General features: G+C 35.1%; 3 protein-coding genes across 3 annotated transcripts in view; 2 read left to right on the top strand and 1 right to left on the bottom strand.

Annotated features, from left to right (window-relative positions):
• Mad1 (Mitotic arrest-deficient 1) overlaps positions 1-689 on the bottom strand; it is a 2,954-nt gene extending 2,265 nt beyond the window's left edge. The window contains exons 1-3 of the mRNA XM_011503719.1: positions 581-689; positions 103-354; positions 3-37 (exon numbers count right to left, since the gene is read on the bottom strand). Of these exons, the coding sequence (XP_011502021.1) occupies positions 3-37; positions 103-354 (287 nt within the window). The 5' untranslated portion in view covers positions 581-689. The remainder of the gene's footprint in view (positions 1-2; positions 38-102; positions 355-580) is intronic.
• A 302-nt stretch (positions 690-991) lies between these two features.
• On the top strand, positions 992-2,467 carry EMC10 (ER membrane protein complex subunit 10). Its single transcript, XM_011503637.1, has 4 exons — positions 992-1,211; positions 1,302-1,565; positions 1,660-1,926; positions 2,142-2,467. Exons 1-4 carry the CDS (start codon positions 1,146-1,148, stop codon positions 2,247-2,249), a joined length of 705 nt encoding a protein of 234 aa, XP_011501939.1. The 5' UTR covers positions 992-1,145; the 3' UTR covers positions 2,250-2,467.
• Positions 2,468-3,076: 609 nt separating this feature from the next.
• Positions 3,077-11,966, top strand: LOC105365465 (Bardet-Biedl syndrome 2 protein homolog). Its single transcript, XM_011503636.1, has 10 exons — positions 3,077-3,301; positions 4,714-4,833; positions 5,255-5,443; positions 6,076-6,267; positions 6,865-7,087; positions 8,020-8,231; positions 8,712-8,987; positions 10,055-10,367; positions 10,782-11,036; positions 11,837-11,966. The coding sequence occupies exons 1-10, from the start codon at positions 3,077-3,079 to the stop codon at positions 11,929-11,931; spliced, it is 2,100 nt and encodes a 699-aa protein (XP_011501938.1). The 3' UTR covers positions 11,932-11,966.
• Positions 11,967-17,044: the final 5,078 nt, after the last annotated feature.

The following is a 17,044-nucleotide window of genomic DNA, read 5'->3' as shown; positions in this document are numbered from 1 at the left end:
CTTCTTGATGAGAGAGCCTTGTTTTTAATGCAATGATCTACATAGAATAATTACCTTTAAATAACAAATATTAATATTATTTTTTCATTAAAATATGCTTACTTCTCCTCTCATTCTTCTCCATTCCCAAGGACTTCCTGGTACGGATTCAGCAATATTATGGCTCGACGTTCCATTACTAGAATCATCAAGTTTCTGGCGCTTGGGAGTTTCAAGAAAAGTTTCATCGTTATCGCTTGCAATCGATGATCTACGAACACTATCCCTTTGTAAGCTTAAAATATTGCTAGAGCTACTACGCTGGTAAGAATCTTTTATCGTTTTATTAATGTTTGTTCGATTTTGTTCATCCATCTAGAAACATGAGTACATAACGGATAAATGAATAATATAGACACGCCGATAGGCTTGTTTCGTGCAACTTCTTAAACAAAAAATAAATTCTTTTCTTCCCTAACTTAACTTCTATTAAATGAACAATTCTACATTTCCATAAGCTAACCTAAACAGTTATATACCGGCATCCGATCTATCTGCCTACGCTCTAATGATAAAATAAAATACGCAATATATACAATACCTTTTAATACTCTGTATAATTACTTATTGTAATTCCTTTTACGATATTGAGGAGAAGCTTGTCTAATTTATAAACAAGTAACGCAAAAATTTCCTCTCTCTCTCTCTCTCTCTCTCTCTCTCTCTCTCTCTCTCTCTTACGTCTGTCTGGATGTTAACCCGTGCAGATTTGTACATAGGGAAGTCAATCCCGCTGTACTGACAAATTAAACATAAATCCACAACGAGCGCTTTATTTAATTAGGAAATTAATTAGGCTTAAGAGTTTCGACCAATGCCAAGCCAACGTATTAGAAGACAACAATAAGGTAAACACGAGCTAATAGGGTTTGCGTTGTTTAACATTGTGAATGTGGCTTTATACGCCGTCAGGCTGAGGTGGCGTTCGTTTATTACTCGAGATGGCGCTGGTACCGCGACTGATGTGACAACACTTGCATAACCTCGAAACCATGAAGAGGTTGAGAATGAGACACAGGTTTTAATCGATTTCCATAAAAATAATGACACTAATTTATTAGTCACAAGTTTATTTTTGAATATATAACAATAAAGTAGACTTAAGTATGAAAATGCATACATCGTTTGCTAAAATATTGTTAGTGCTGAGCTTGTCTTCATTTATATCAGCTGTAAGTATGATGAAGTTTGTAATGTTTGTAGAGAATAATTTCATTTTAGAATAATCATTGATGTGTTCTAAGTATCGTGAATAATTTCAGAGCGAGTTGGATTTCGATGGATGGTTGCAAATAAGATTATGGCATTCCTTTGACGACGAGCCCACACCTCGTTATGTAGAAAGAGGAAAAATTACAATCTCCAGTATACGTAGTGGAGCAGCAGTTGTTTCTCAGCCAGGTCTTCACAATTTAAATATAGATAAATTAAATATCCTTGCTAAACATGGTGGTAAATATCGATTGAAAGCAATAGTACAATCATCATCGGGAAGTGAAATAACTTTTCTTACTTCCATTTTAGCGGTAGTGCATTATTTTATTATTTTATCGATTTAGCGTATTGTGACCTAACGTGCGTCATCTTCTATTTTCTTATATGATAATTAAATCGTTTCAGTGTAACTTATTAGGCTCTAATTTACAAGATACTTTAAACATATGGCTGGACAGTTCGGCTGAACCTATAGCAGTTAATTTGGTATCGCAAGGTCCTTGTTCATTGAAGAATCCAACGGCACAATCGTGGACTACCGACGTGCAAATGAAATATCCTGATGGTGGTCCAATGCCTGATACCGCCACCTACATTCAGAAACTCGAAAGGGAGAAACAAGCTAGAGAAAGCGGGGAGAATAAAGATAATCGTTCCTTCTTCGCTAAATACGTAAGAAAGATATTTATTTCACCATTATGTTTTATGCTCATTTACTTAATATTATTTACTAAAGGTATTCATGAATGAAAGAAAGAAAAGAAAGTAAATCATCTATCTAATTTAATTACAAATTTTAATGATCCCAACTGTAATTAATAAGCCATTTAGGAAATATTTATTGTAAACATAAGTTTAACTAAATGTGTAAATACACGTGTTTCCAGTGGATGTACGTAATACCAGCAGTTATATTCGTCGTCTTATCATCTGCAACTAATCCAGAGGCCGGCAATACTGTTGGCAGTGGAGGTGGCGGTGCCCAGCGACAGTAACTACCTCATGTTTATATGTATATTCTTCTTGTACACTTGCAAACGTTTTGTTGGAAATGAAACTGGGCTCATATCATGAACGTGTGCAAATTTCATGGACATCTCAATGAAAATAATACATCCAAGTCTATTTCATTGGAAGAATGTGAAGGATTTCATTGAAATTTGTAAATTTTAATAAAATTCGTAATATATAATAAAAAAAAAAAAAAAAAAAAAAAAAAAAATGAAAAAAAAAGAAGAAGAAAAAAAGAGAAAAAGATAATGATAAAAAAAAAGAAGGTGACAAAATAAAAGGAAAACAAAGTTAAAGATCATCGAGCCACCAATTATTACAGCAAAATTTTTAAATAATAATTATGTGAAATTTAACACTTAACGATTACAAAGAATGCAATAATAATTATATTCTTACTATTGTATTGAATAAAACGGTTGAGATTTAAGTTATAAATTTATGTTTAATTCTGCGCATTTGTATGGACTTCTTCTTACTTTCCCTCATTCCTGAAAGCATCGTTATTGTCCTCATTAACGTTCAGCCCGACAGCTTGCAACTGCTCAAAAAGCTCCTTTAATTAATCTCGACGGATCGTTGATAAAACTCGCCTGGTAAAGAGCGTTTTGTAAAAATCGATTGCCACGCAAAAAGCGTTTATCGTCGTGGTTACATCGGGCACGGAACCTTGGCAGGTGATCCGTTAGCGAGGGGTCGTGACCGAATGGGCGGCGAACGGCGGAGAGTAGAGGGTAAAATCGATAGGAGTGAGCACCTGCCGGCGTCAGGTCTCGGACGGTCGGGACGCCGCCACGTCGATCAATGGAAAATGGCGACGTTCTCGCTGAACCTACATCGACGACTCGAGGCCGGATTCGTGGCCAGCGGCAAGTTCGACGGCTCGCACGCCTGCTTAACCGCGGCCACCTCCTCCGGTAACGTCCTCGTGCACAGTCCGCACCGGGAGGCTGGAGTCTCTAATCACCAGGAGCCGAGCTCCGAGGCCAGGCTCACCTGGAGTGGCGAGCTCGCGGAGCTACAGATCGGCAAGGAGGTTTGTTGACTCCCGCGCCGGTCGCCTTCCTTCTGCGCGCTTACCCGGTCTTACGAATCTCTCGAGCTCCAAAAGCATACGCGCTTCGTAAGATTTAGAATAATCTTCGACGAGATAAGATTGCGCGTGTTTGAACGATACATTATCGTGTCTCTGTCAGTAGAGAAGATGTGCTTGAGATAGACGGGATTCATTATTTCTCGAAGGTCCTAGAATTTTAAGGTGCTCGCATTCGAATTTCCGCTGAAATATTTATTTTCGGATCAGAAACTTATAAATAAAATCTTAAGAAACCTCTGCTCTTATCTCCTTCTCTAAATAATATATCGATTACCGTTCGATGTATTACATAAAGACACTCGTACATGTTGGCTCGTTAATAATCAATGACATAACTACTATTTATAGAACTTGATATACTTTTTATTAAAATGAAATCGAACTTGTAGAATTCGTTTTTAAGGCAAATTTATAAGTCATAAATAACGTATTCTCTAACGTATTCTCTGACATATTAAACATATAATAATAGCGAGTATTTATAATAAATAAATCCAATATACATTTTAAATTGTAATTTTTTCTTCTTTTCTAAACTAACGAAGCGAATGGAGAAAGAAAAGAAAAATATTACAAATAATTATTAAATATAATAAATAATATAATAAAAAATTAATCAATTATACATATATTTAGTTGCTACTAATTTGAAATTTCCTTTAGTCTCGAGAATTACCATAATTCTTTCTTCGTACGCTGGAATATGTAAAACGCATACTTTCTCATCACATACGATTTATGTTTTTTAAAACTTAATGACAAATGTTTAAAAATACACGTAGTTTAAATGAAACAAGTTTAACTTAAAATTTGTTTTTAATTTTTTTTTTTTTATTTTTCTAATTGCTTATCGTTTTTAATTTTCCGAAAATACAAAAACTCTGAAATATAATTGAGAAAGCTTCAACGATATTCTTTAATATATTTAATTTCTTTTTAGAATTTTGCAGAATTCTAAATAGAAATATATTTTTAAAAGAAATTGTAATAGATTACATATAACTATGGATAAGCTTCAGATGAGTAATTTAATCGTTTTCAGTTAAGAATTCAATATTAATATATCAAATCAATATATATATATATATATATATATATATATACACGAATATTAATCTTAAGTTATAATTTATTAGTTATTTAAAAATATATATCAAATTTCTGCTGCATTTTAATAAACATTGCGTAAGATTTTATCTCAAAAAGATTACTCGATAGTTTCAAATAAAATGTGCAATAACGTTACTGAATCATAAAATAACGTATTTATCAACCAAATAATAATTACTTTATTGTTTCATGTATCTGGGATATATTAAAAACTCATGTGAATGAATCTTCAAAATCGTAAGGTCACGGCACTCCATACAGGTCGATTAGGAGAAGATGGAAGAGATGTATTTTTCGTTGGAACGTCAACTCATATTCTTGCCTATCAAATTGAAGATAATGCGGATTTATTTTATAAGGAAGTACGTGTAGCAATTTGTGTTAAAATTTGTATACCCATAACGACATATTAGAGTTGTTAAATGATCGAGCCCGCGATCGAAAAAGTATCGATCCATTGCAAATTTGTCGATTACATAAGATGGCATAAATTCGCCAAAGTTGTCGAATTCAAAGCAATAATGGCTTTTACGAATGTACGGAAAATGAATAGTTTTTAATGAATTTTCGTTTATTCAATTGAAATTTTGAGGAGGATCTTACGGACTTAGCCGATGGTCACTCATACAAAAACTACCCAATATCGTAACATAGAAAAAACATCAAGGAAGTAGTTTTTTCATCCCCGAAACGAATACCTCACAAGAGACTCGCATTTATCTTGAAACTCGTCTCCGTGGCGTCGCTCACGTCATTAACTCCTCGACTCGTAAATGCATGCAGCTACCTGACGGTGCCTACTGTATCACCGTGGGAAAACTCGGCTGGCTGCCGAATCACGTCGTCGTCGTCGGTGGCAATTGCTCCATCACCGTACTGGATATCCAGGCAGACGAGGTCTTCTGGACAGTGGCACGGGAAAAGGTCACCGCTCTGGCAGTTTTTGACTTCGACGGCGACGGCGATAACGAAGTGATTACTTTATCTATTTTTACTTTTCACTCGTAACGACGAGCCGAACTTTTTCATTCGACGAACTTTGAAAATTCTTTTTTTTTTTAAGCCCACATTACGTAACGGTCTTTTAGCCCAAATGCGGGACTATTGATGGGTCACGTGGTTCGAGTGACTTTTGTCATCGTGTCGCTGTTTGCTTGGTTGAACGAGGTTCCCTTGGGTCCGATCGCATGTTAATTGGGCATCTTAAAGTCATCGATAAGCCGGAGTAGCTTTGTCTTTGTTTTCACGCAGCCTTATTGAATTTTTGATAAAAGTATCCGAAGTCTTTTTTTCAATAACATGTATTGCAGATAAGAGAGTTTTTAAGTAAAAAAATATACGGTAATGTAAAATAACATAGGCCACGTTACGTGTTTTTAGTAAATTAAATATGAAGTTACATTGCACAATGGCGCTTATAGGCCTTTATTTAAATTGTATATGGATTCTTTGGTTCTTGTTCATTTTTCATTCTTTCGTTACTCCCCCCCCCCCATTCTATACCAGCTCTCACGCTATCTCCCCACCCATCCCCTACCCCTCCACCAACCCATTTCTCTTCTTCTTCTTTTTCTTCTTTAATTATTTATTTTCATTGTTCAAAGCTTTTGTCAGGGACGACAGATTTTGGAATCAGAGCGCAAAAAGAAGACGCAATTTTGTGGGATACTGTGGAGAATGCACCTGTCATCGCGTTACATGCACTTTCCGAGAGAGAATTCGCCTACGCGGCTTGCTTGGAGGGAAATGGAACGGTCGGCGTCTACAACTCTGGGAACATACTTTGGCGCATTAAAGTAACGAATATATCGTACATCTCAAATGACAATAATAGTGCCTAATAATAGCCGTTTTAATTTAGTTATGAAAGCTTTGCGCAAGAGATTTATGAATAATAAACGAACGGCAAGAATCATTATTAAAAAGGGATTTTTTTTTTTTTATTTTTTATTTTTTATTTTTTATTAATAGTTTTTAATACGATGTGTTTGGATCAATTAGGATAATTAGGGGAGGTTAGTATTTATTGAACTGAATGATTGAATACCCATCGTAAGGTATTAATGTTGTTTGTATTAATTCACTTTATAAATAGAATTTTTAATTGGTTAGATCGGTTCGTGATCGTATTTTGCCATTCATTAAAAAAATTACACGGGAAATTCTATTATTATGACGGAAAAATCTCATCGATCAACTCACTTTAAAATCAGACTATAAGATAGTCGTACAAACACATTGCCAAGCGTTTGACCATTCGGCTAATACACATTTAATAATAAGAAATAGGCAGTGTAAACAAAAAAGAAAAGAAAAAGAAAAACATAAATGAAAAAAAGCAGAGAAAAAAAAAACAACAAAATTGTCAAACTAATTTGTCTTGAATGTTCTAGTCGAAGCACAAAGTAATTACGATAAGAGCTTTCGATCTAAATGGCGACGGAGCTGTAGAACTTTTAACGGGATGGAGTAGTGGGAAGGTAGATGCACGCTTATGCTCCAATGGCCAGGTCATCTTCAAGGTACAAATGGGCGCACCAATTGCCGGGCTTGTCGAGGCGGATTACCGAAGAGCCGGGAAGCCGGACCTGGTGATAGTTACTGTCGCTGGTGAAGGTAGAGAGAATTAACATCGAATAATATTGCCAAAACTGTATTAAATTGTAACGAAAGCATGCTTATTTCTATTGATATTAATGTTTGTCAATTGTATTAATCGGTACACTTTTCCTCCAATGGTATATCGGCGATACTTACTGCGATAACATACGATTTATTAACGATGAATTGAACTTGAATTTATAAGCAAAACTTTGTAGCTTCGTAATTAACGATTTCACGGAATCTCGTTGTAAAAGCTAGATTAACTGAAAATTGCTCGCGCACTTTCCTACTTTCATTAGTAACTTTCCTTAATTTCTCGCCCACTCAAAGTTCTTAATATCATTCAAAAATATCACAACAATATCTCCATTATAATAAATAAATAACGGAATTGCTTTACATTAAAAACATTAAGGATGCCCAATGCCTTTGTAAAAGCTTTTTACCGATTAAGCGCGTATCGAGGCGATCTAGAGAGATACAGAAAGGCGAGATAAAAAGGCAATTCGATTTCGTGTCTTTGGGCGTGATGTTTGGCACGACCAAGCCCTTTCACGATACTCGGAAACATTTGGCAAAGCAAGTTGAAAAATCAGGCCACTCGCATATCCCTTGAATTTTTCTCAAAACCACGAATATACCAAGACGCCAAATGGCATACGACCGGCCCCGGGTAATTGTTAATAATTGTCAATGTCCCTGCCACTTCTTTAAAATCGACCTTTCAACAACGTATCGCTATTAATTATGGGCCCTCGAGCGATAAACGTTTCCGCGAATATTAGCCTCGCCGAGTCGAGTTAATGCTCAAGCTAAATAAAGCAAAGGAGCTAAGGAAAATTAAAGACTGGGCGGTCGAAGCTGTTGGGTAAGATTGGCATCTGAGCGAGAGCGAGGAAGGCAGCGTTTTAAAAGGCATTATTCACTGTTTGCGAATTGGACAGTCCGTGGGTACGCGGTGGGCTCGGCGATGGAGACACCGGAGCTCGGGGACGAGCACCGCGAGCTCATGGCCAAGAAACAAGCCCTGCAGATGGAATTGCGCCAACGAACTGTCGCCGAGTCGAATTATTATCTCGGCTCGAAGCTGGCAGTGAGCATCGCCTCGGCTCGCGGCGCTGTGCGACTCGGGCTGGCGTCTGGACCGGGATTGCTCGTAAGTGAAAAGCCAATATCTCCCGTCCTTTCGACGACCGGCCGCTCATATATCATTCTTGACAAGCGCGGCTGACGCCTCTCTCGCCCTGGCTGCCGCGTGACTCTTTATTTTCGCGCTACCTACGACGCCAGGGAGCTAGCTCATGCTAATGTCAAGCGGAGAGCGTCGCATGCGCTCTCGATCGATGCCCTGACGCTTCAAATGCCCGCAACCGAACCGCTCACTGGCACATATTTTTCCCATCCATAATCTCGCTTTCCAATCCATAAACCACCCGACTGTATATCCATCCATCTATCTATGCTGGATAATCGAGGACGTTAATTTGTAATTGTTGCAACGCCATCTTAATCGCACGATATTTCAGGCCATATATTGCCATTATATAAAAAGAGAAAAAAGACATGAAAAAAGAAGCATCCTCCTTATAATGTAATCGCGGTAAGTTGAGGTATATTAAAAATTAATTTGTCGCAGATCTACTACTCCATGGTCTTTGCCGAGGGTATTTTCGAAGGCGAGAGTTTGGTGATTCATCCATCGAAACCCCAGGGTGAGCTGGAAATTGCATTGCGTTTTCCAAAAAATGGACCCGTCGACATACACGTTAAAACGTGCGTCGGAGCCTCGGGGTCGGATCTGATGATGGTGCTCGAGCTCACCCATCAACTTCCCCAGCTCTGCATGTACGAGTCCATTCCCCGGCCTCAGCAGCTCCCGGATGGTCTCGAAGATCGCGGTGTCGTTATGCAGGTTGAAAGCTTATCTTCGCATTAAATTGTTCTTTACAGGAGCGAGCGTGACAACGATCAAATAATTTTCTCATTCAAATATCACCTCACCCAATACAAACAATATCGCGTGACCAGCTAATAAAACCATCGGGCTCTCCACAAAAACATCGTCTATAATGATTAACAATGCATTAAGCTCCTTCGTCCTGTAGCTTATATTATATGAAAATACTTATAATAATAATAATAATAATAATAATAATAATAATAATAATAATAATAATAATAACAATCATAATGATAATGATAATGATAACGACAACGACGACGACAACAACTACAACAATAGTAATAGTAATAACAATAATAACAATAATATCAATAACAACAATAACAACAACAATAATGAAAAGCAATTATTAACTCGATAATGGATGTTTCATTGTAAAACTGCCAATTTCGACCATCGTACTAACTACGTTACATTCCACACGAGCACTCTCTTACCGATTAAAAATTTTTTTAAGGACTAAAATAGACGTAAGGAGCTATCTGCCGTTCTCAATTTTATTTGGCCTTCCCAAGAAACTAATTTGGCTCATTGTGCAATGTTCGTAACAAATATTTCAGCGCTTCCAAGTAGCATGTTAAATGCGAAATACGAAGAATAGTTGCATTTCCATAAACTTAAATGACCCAGAGACATGTAATTTAAACTAAAGTTGTAAAATTAGGATGATTTCGAAAGCAGTTACGCTCAGCACGAAGACTTTTCTTTCTCTTTTTGTTTTTCTTTTCTGTTTTTTGTTTTATGTTTTTTGTATTTTGTTTCGTTTCGTTTTGTTTTTTTTTCTTTGTTTTTTTTTTTCTTTTTTCTTTTTTTTTTTTACCAGACTCCCCGGCGCTAATGCCAACCATTTCACGAAAACAATTTTCTTAACAACCCCGTGTAGTAGGTGAATCCCACGAGCGGATTACGCGGCTACGGCGAGTGCCGTATTCGAAAGATAATGAGAACGTCGAGGCCGGGAGACCGACTACGACCTTCGGATTCTACTTTAGCGGCATTTTCGCTTTGGATCGCAGGTGCCGGAGCGAGCACAGCGCGTCGCCCTCTGGCTCAACCAAAGCCTCATCCTCTCGGCGGAGATCGAGGTGGCGGAGGTCGGGCCGAAGGCAGGCCACCTCGAGGTTTGGCTGCGCGGACTTCGCGATCAGCGGATTCACTGCATCGAGCTCGACGCCACGAGCAAACTCAAGATACGCACCGAGGATCCAGTCTTCGCCGGTGACGTCGTGCAGGCCCTCGCGATTTACCTCGGGCTGCGCGAGCTCAGTTCCGAGGCCAACTTCCCCGAGGAAGAGAGACGCATGCTCGACGCCCTCCAGAGATTCAAAGGTTATTGAGACGTCGGCCTTTTTTTCGTTATCCTCGCTACTCCATTATTACTGCAGATTCGTTTCATTGATGCACGCACGACTCCTAAAAGCCGCTCCTCTACCTTATCGAAACAATAAATTCTCCTTTTCGAAACATTACGTGGCATTTGCGAGATTATTATATTATATAATATTCCTTATATTTGGCGCTTTCTATCATTTTAAATTCTAATCTTGAAACTCATGGTAGCGCTTTATCTTACGAGCAACGTCATCGATGTTATATTATAATTGCACGCCTAATCGAATGGTAAAGATGGCACTTAATTCTGCTAATGATTGGTCATTACACGATCTACACGACCAATATTGATAATAATTCATTAAAGACGACATTAACGTAATGAACTTTTGTCCCTGTCATGGCAAAAAGGATACAAGGAAGTAGACGCACGACTTCAAGCGGAAACGGCGGGTAGTTCGAGCCACGTGAAGAACTTGATAGTGCGCCTGGAGGACGCGAGGATCCTCGAGGATATCGAGGGCATGAGGATGCGACTGAACCAGCTTAAGATCATTAACGGTGATCTTATCAGAGATCACGAGATTAGATCGAAGAGCTACGGCGAATTTGTCGGCGCACTCAAGGAGCTGAATGTGGGAATACAGAATGCCTCACGCTTCAGAGGTTTCTATCAGGATTTTATATAATTCTCTTCGTCCATGCGCTCGTGTGCCACCGTTAACTTATGATTTTTAGGTTATTTAGTAGACTCTTATTTGATCCAATAATAAGATAAACTTAGTATTATCATTCTCACTAGCAATTTATTGACTTGTAAACAGGCTTTTGACTCGCCTAATCTTGTACTTTATGATGGAGGCTTTTTGAGGTAACTGAAAATAGATTAATGGCGACATTTTCTAGCTTTGTAGATTTAAGTTCTTAAGATTTGAATTATCTTAAAATAAACGAATACTATTTCAGTAAAATGCGGGACATACGTTTCTGATAAAAAAAAATATCTTTGACTATTAATTCTTGAACAATTTCGATAACGTCATTGTCGAAACAATGATTTTCAACTTTAACTTTATTCTATCTTAAAATATCAATATATTTACAAACTATTTATAACTATCTATAATAATATTGATATTATAGGTATTTATAACGAATATTAATGCTCCAAGGCAAATCATTCTCGTGGATCGCATAAATTATATAAATTTATAACAACAACAACAACAACAACAACAACAACAACAACAACAATAATAATAATAAGACGCTGTATTCGCAATAATTGAAATTAATTAATATATAATATATATAGAATTGTTGTTTTTAAAAATTTATATTTACATAATTATGAATCTTATTTATTATGTGAATTTAATTGGTGTTCAGTAAATTATTTAAAACATATTATTATAAAAACGGTGTTTCTCAAATCTATAATAATTTTAGAAATTTATTTGTTTTAGTCGGTAAAGCAGCAACAAGCACTGTCCAACGTTGTAGAGAGGCTATCAAGGAAGAAAACGAAGACGAACTTATTTCAGCAATAAGACATAATTAAAAAATCGAGTATCTCGAGCAATTTTTTATTTAAACACGAATGTAAAACCTATTTTATATATATATATATATATATATATATATATATATAAATATAAATGCTAAAAATAAATGTGTGTATATACTTCTAAATAATATTTGCCCTTTTATCACTTTTATCACTTAATAACAATTGTATGATGGTAACATCGTTGCCTAATGACACGCGTATTATGCTTGAGAAAATTTTAAGTAGATAGTATTTTTAAATGACTATGAAATTAAATTGTATTTCATACTAAATATTATTACGACTATTTTTTTTTTCTTTTTTTTTTCTTTTTTATTACTGTAATCTTATTATGAATCTATAGTACACGAATGTTCAATAACATGAGATCACCAACAGCGAAGCTATTAAAATTTAAGTTTATTTTTAACTCCGTAATTTCCTTAGATAAAGCATTACATGAAATCCTAAAAGGAAAAAAAAGAAAGAAGAAGAACAAACTCGGAATTTATGATATTGTACGCTAAATATCTAATACCATGATATTGTCTTAATAAAAGTTGTGATTATTGATCAGAAGCATCAATTACAATTGAAACATTTCAACAATTATCAAAAAATCAAATAAAAAAATAATTTAAAAACTACATTAATATAAGAATTTATAAATTATTGTATATCGTTATATCTATATTTTTTTATCACAATATTCATCATAATACTGCATTTGTTAGAACTAATATAGTGTTATTATAGTAGCATCGTGATAAATAATGAATACAATGGCATTAAATATTTCACACTATAATTTAACAATTAAATTTAAATGTATGACTTAATAAAACAATAGGCGACAGAAAATTTTTTTTAAGCGTTATGGAAGAACATAGTTAAAATTGATAAATTTTTTTTTTTTTTTTCACTTAATCCGATCCTTGACACTGATGAAATAGAGTAAAATTTTAATGCATAATTTTTCTTTTCAATTTAATTTTACAGAACTCAATAGAGCAGTGAATTTTCACAAACGTTATTAAATGAGGTCGCGGAGGATTCGAGCAAATGTTATTATTCATAGCGAGCTGTCGGAATCTTATATTGCTGAACTTATTAAGTTCAATACTTGTAATTGAATAAAATATTGAGATTATATATTCAAAGATTATTATAATTTATTTTATCTTTTGGCTCTGATAAATTCATAAAATTGATTTTACAATCGAAGGTACAAAAATATATGATGAATAAAAATATTCAATGGTTCGTTTTACCAGTTTGTTTGACAAAAATTAATTAATCACTAAAGTAAATGTACGCTAAATAGATAATACGTCAAAATACAAAAATAATTATGAACGAAGCATGTACTTAAAATATTAAAAGTGAAAAAGAAAAAATTGAAGAAAAATTAAAAAAAAAAAGTAATATATAGGACATGCGTTTATTGAATTGGTCGTCAAGTATTTTTATAATAAAAATTATCATTCATTATTGTTTGGTCTTCAATTTTTAATAACCATTTTATTAGCATTACTAAAAGGTATAAATATTCAAAATCGTTAAATAGTTTAAAGAAGAGCGATCCTAATTGAAAATGATATTACATTGAAAATAGACATTTAACATTTTAATGTATTAATTATCATTTTAATTTATAATTCTTAATAAATGTCTTCAATTTTTTTTTTTTTTTTTTTTTTTAAACAAAATACTTATTGGATTAGAGACATAATCAAAGGCTAAAATTTATTATAATTAACATTTATGATTGGCGTCAAAGTATTCCAAGTATATTCCAATGTCTTTATCCAATACTAGTTAAGCTATATTATATTATTATTTACTTTATTCACAATCGAAGTTGATTTCTGAATTAAATTACATTGAATTTTAAAATAGAATGAATAGTAATTAAAAAGTTTTTAATATCTTTAGTATGAATTGGTGTCTCTATACAGATTTAGTTCTTATTGAAAGAAATATTTTATCAACGCAATCCGTATATTTGTATTTTATTCGTTATGTTTTTCTTTCATTTCTTTTATTTAATAAATTTCTGATATAAGAAGTGGTAATGGTTTGCTTTCGAATATCAATTATCAGTGGAAGATTTTGAAAAAAAAAGAAGAGATACAATTTGTCGAATGAATTTGATAATGCTTGAAAAAAAGAAAAATTTTAAATTATTATATCCACATGTAGATATCTATCGGCCCAAATACTCGAAAGCACTTAACTTCTAATGAACAATAATAATAATGTCATATAAAAACTCAATTTTGTATTTATAACAGAGGAATTTCGTGAGTAGGCAGCAGTTTAGTTAAATTGTTTGTTTGAATGGTTAAGAATGTCATGTAATTGAACATACACGAGTATATAATAAAATCTATTATTTGCAGTCATTAATAAACCGCGTGATTCCAATGTGCAAGAAATATTATTACAGCTGCAAATAATCATCTTCCTAGCATAAAAGCATGGGAAGACCATCAAAATGTAGCAAAATTGCCTTCACGTGATAAACGAATGAATGCCCCTTACTTCCACTGTATTATTTTCCAATTCTAAGAATCGTATAGCCTTTTTTCATTACCAGTAAAGCGCGAGGCCCTACCAAGTCGCCTAGTCATGTGAAATGCAAAGTCGGAGGAAATGAAAAAGGGGGGAAGTGAGAGCAGAGGCTCGCGACCGCTGCTTGGGGCGGTGGTAGCCTTGGGCGCCTAGTGGGGCGCGCCCCTCGTGATGATGCTGAAGCGTCGCGTGCAGGGGGTCCGCTGCACCTGGGGCTGTCTTCGTGCGTCGTTGCCAGCATCGATAGAGGCGTGAAAGCGGAAGGAGGTCGCGAATCCGGCCCCCGGCAGCACGTGCGTATTCTCGGATTGCGGTGTCGGAGTCGGAGTCGTCGAGGAGCAGTCATTGCTGGATGGGTCATCGTTGTCGTCGCCGTCATTGTCGTCGTCGTGGTCGTCGTCGTGGTCGTCGTCGTGGTCGTCGTAGGTGACGGAGGCAGTGGCGGAGGCAGTGGCGGAGGCGGTCGCGGAGGTGGTAGCGGCAACTGTGGCGTCGGCGGCGGCGGCAACGGCGGCGACAGCAGCACGAGCCTCGTCGCGCTCACGAAGACGGCCATGACCTGCACACATGTACACACGCTTAGAGGGACTTTATCGCCGTGGTTGCGCAACGTGCCGAGGGAGAGACAGAAACACACCGAGAGTACGTATTCGCCCGTTGCATCCGTGCTCCGACAACGAATTCGCCGTGGACGAGGGAAGCAAGCGGGAAGGAGAGGGAGAGCCTGATGATAATACGATAACTTATCCGAAATTCTAACCATTCGCCTCTCCTAGGCGCTACTTAACAGCCGAAATTCTTTAGGGCATTTGTAAAATGTTGCAAAATAGGTGTGATTATCTCTCCATTATAATGGAGAGCCGTAAATCGACAATATATTATCGCGAGATTCAATATGTTTACGGTAACTCGACAGCTATTCCATCGTAAAAAAATTATATCTAAACACCACTAAACGGTTGTCTTGGGAATGCGGCTAATTTTAAATTATGAATACGAAAAACAGATCGAGAGATTAATTATTGTTAGTATTGGAGAGAGGATAGAGAGAGATAGATAGAGATAGATAGAGATAGATAGAGATTGATAGAGATTGATAGATAGAGATTGATAGATAGAGAGAGAGAGAGAGAGAGAGAGAGAGAGAGAGAGAGATGAATGGATAGCAAAAGATAGCGCTATGGGAGCGTATGCATATGTTTGTAATGTATATATGCGTAAGTACACATGTAGTTGTAAAGTATAGATGAAACAAGTCAAGCAAGATACTAATTTTGTTTACGGTCTTATGATCACGGGTAAATACCATGACTGTCAGTCAAAATATGTATGTGAGAGAGACAGAGTGCAGTATGTGAGGGGGCTGCGAGAGGGGCGGTGGGAGGGGAGGGGGAGGGGAGACGAGAAAGGAAGGGAATGAGAAAGAAACGAAATATTAAGGAAGTACTCTCTCATTGTTTCTATTTTCTAACATTTTTTTGTTAATAGAATCATGCCATTTATCCATATACTCATAACATTTACAATGATTTTCTAAAATCTATAACCATAAGTTACAATAAAAACTTTTTTAATAAAGCATATATTATGTATATATCGATACGAATAAATTGGCTAAAAATAATTTGTCATAAATAATAAATATATATGCTAAATTTTAAATTAATATTTTATAAATATTTACAGCATTTAATTATATCTATTTTATATTTTCGCAATAGAAGATTATTATAATTATTTGCTATGATTATAAAAAGCAAATTACCGAAAGGAAAAATTAAAAGCTAGCGTTTTGACTTCGAATATTGAATGTTTATGGAATTTAGTGATATCTAAACCTTAAATATAACATTGTAATTTTTTCTAAACAAAATAATTTAATATCAATTATGACTGCAGATTCTTTGAAAATACAATTACATCATTATAACAATTTTTTTATGAACATATTATAATTAAACGATTTCTTAATCAATAATATGTTAAATAAAATATGCAATTAATAAAAATAGTTATATCAGCTCTAGTGTACAAAGCAGTAAGATTTATCAGAAAAATCTTTTCTCAATATTTTCTACATTTACTGGAATATTATATATTACACATACAGTGCTGTGAGTGCATGCGAGCGCGCGCATATACACACGCACGCGCAATAAATAGAAATACAAACAAAGTAAGACGAATCGATTTAAAATAAATTCCTTAATTTTAATATATATTTTCCATAATCTATTTGTTTACAAAAAAATTAAGTAATTTTATCTTCTTAATAAAACGCATACTTTATAAATTAAACAAAAACATTAGAAATTCATGAAAGAATAATAAATACATAAGACAACCAGAAGTAAGATTTTACAGTTTTTGTAAAGTTTGCTTTGTAAAAAATAAAAGCTAATTTTTTTAGGTGAATAAATCAAAGTATATAATTTTGAAAAATTGTGAATATGTGCTAAACTTACAATATATTTATATTGATTTAATAAGAACTTATTAAAATCAAGAAAATTTGTAACTCATTATACTTAAGTTACAAATCTATAATCAC

This window comes from Ceratosolen solmsi, unplaced genomic scaffold (genome assembly GCF_000503995.2).
Source record: "Ceratosolen solmsi marchali unplaced genomic scaffold, CerSol_1.0 scaffold8, whole genome shotgun sequence".
Classification (NCBI taxonomy): Eukaryota; Metazoa; Arthropoda; class Insecta; order Hymenoptera; family Agaonidae; genus Ceratosolen; species Ceratosolen solmsi.
This window is presented reverse-complemented; position numbering and strand designations above follow the sequence as displayed.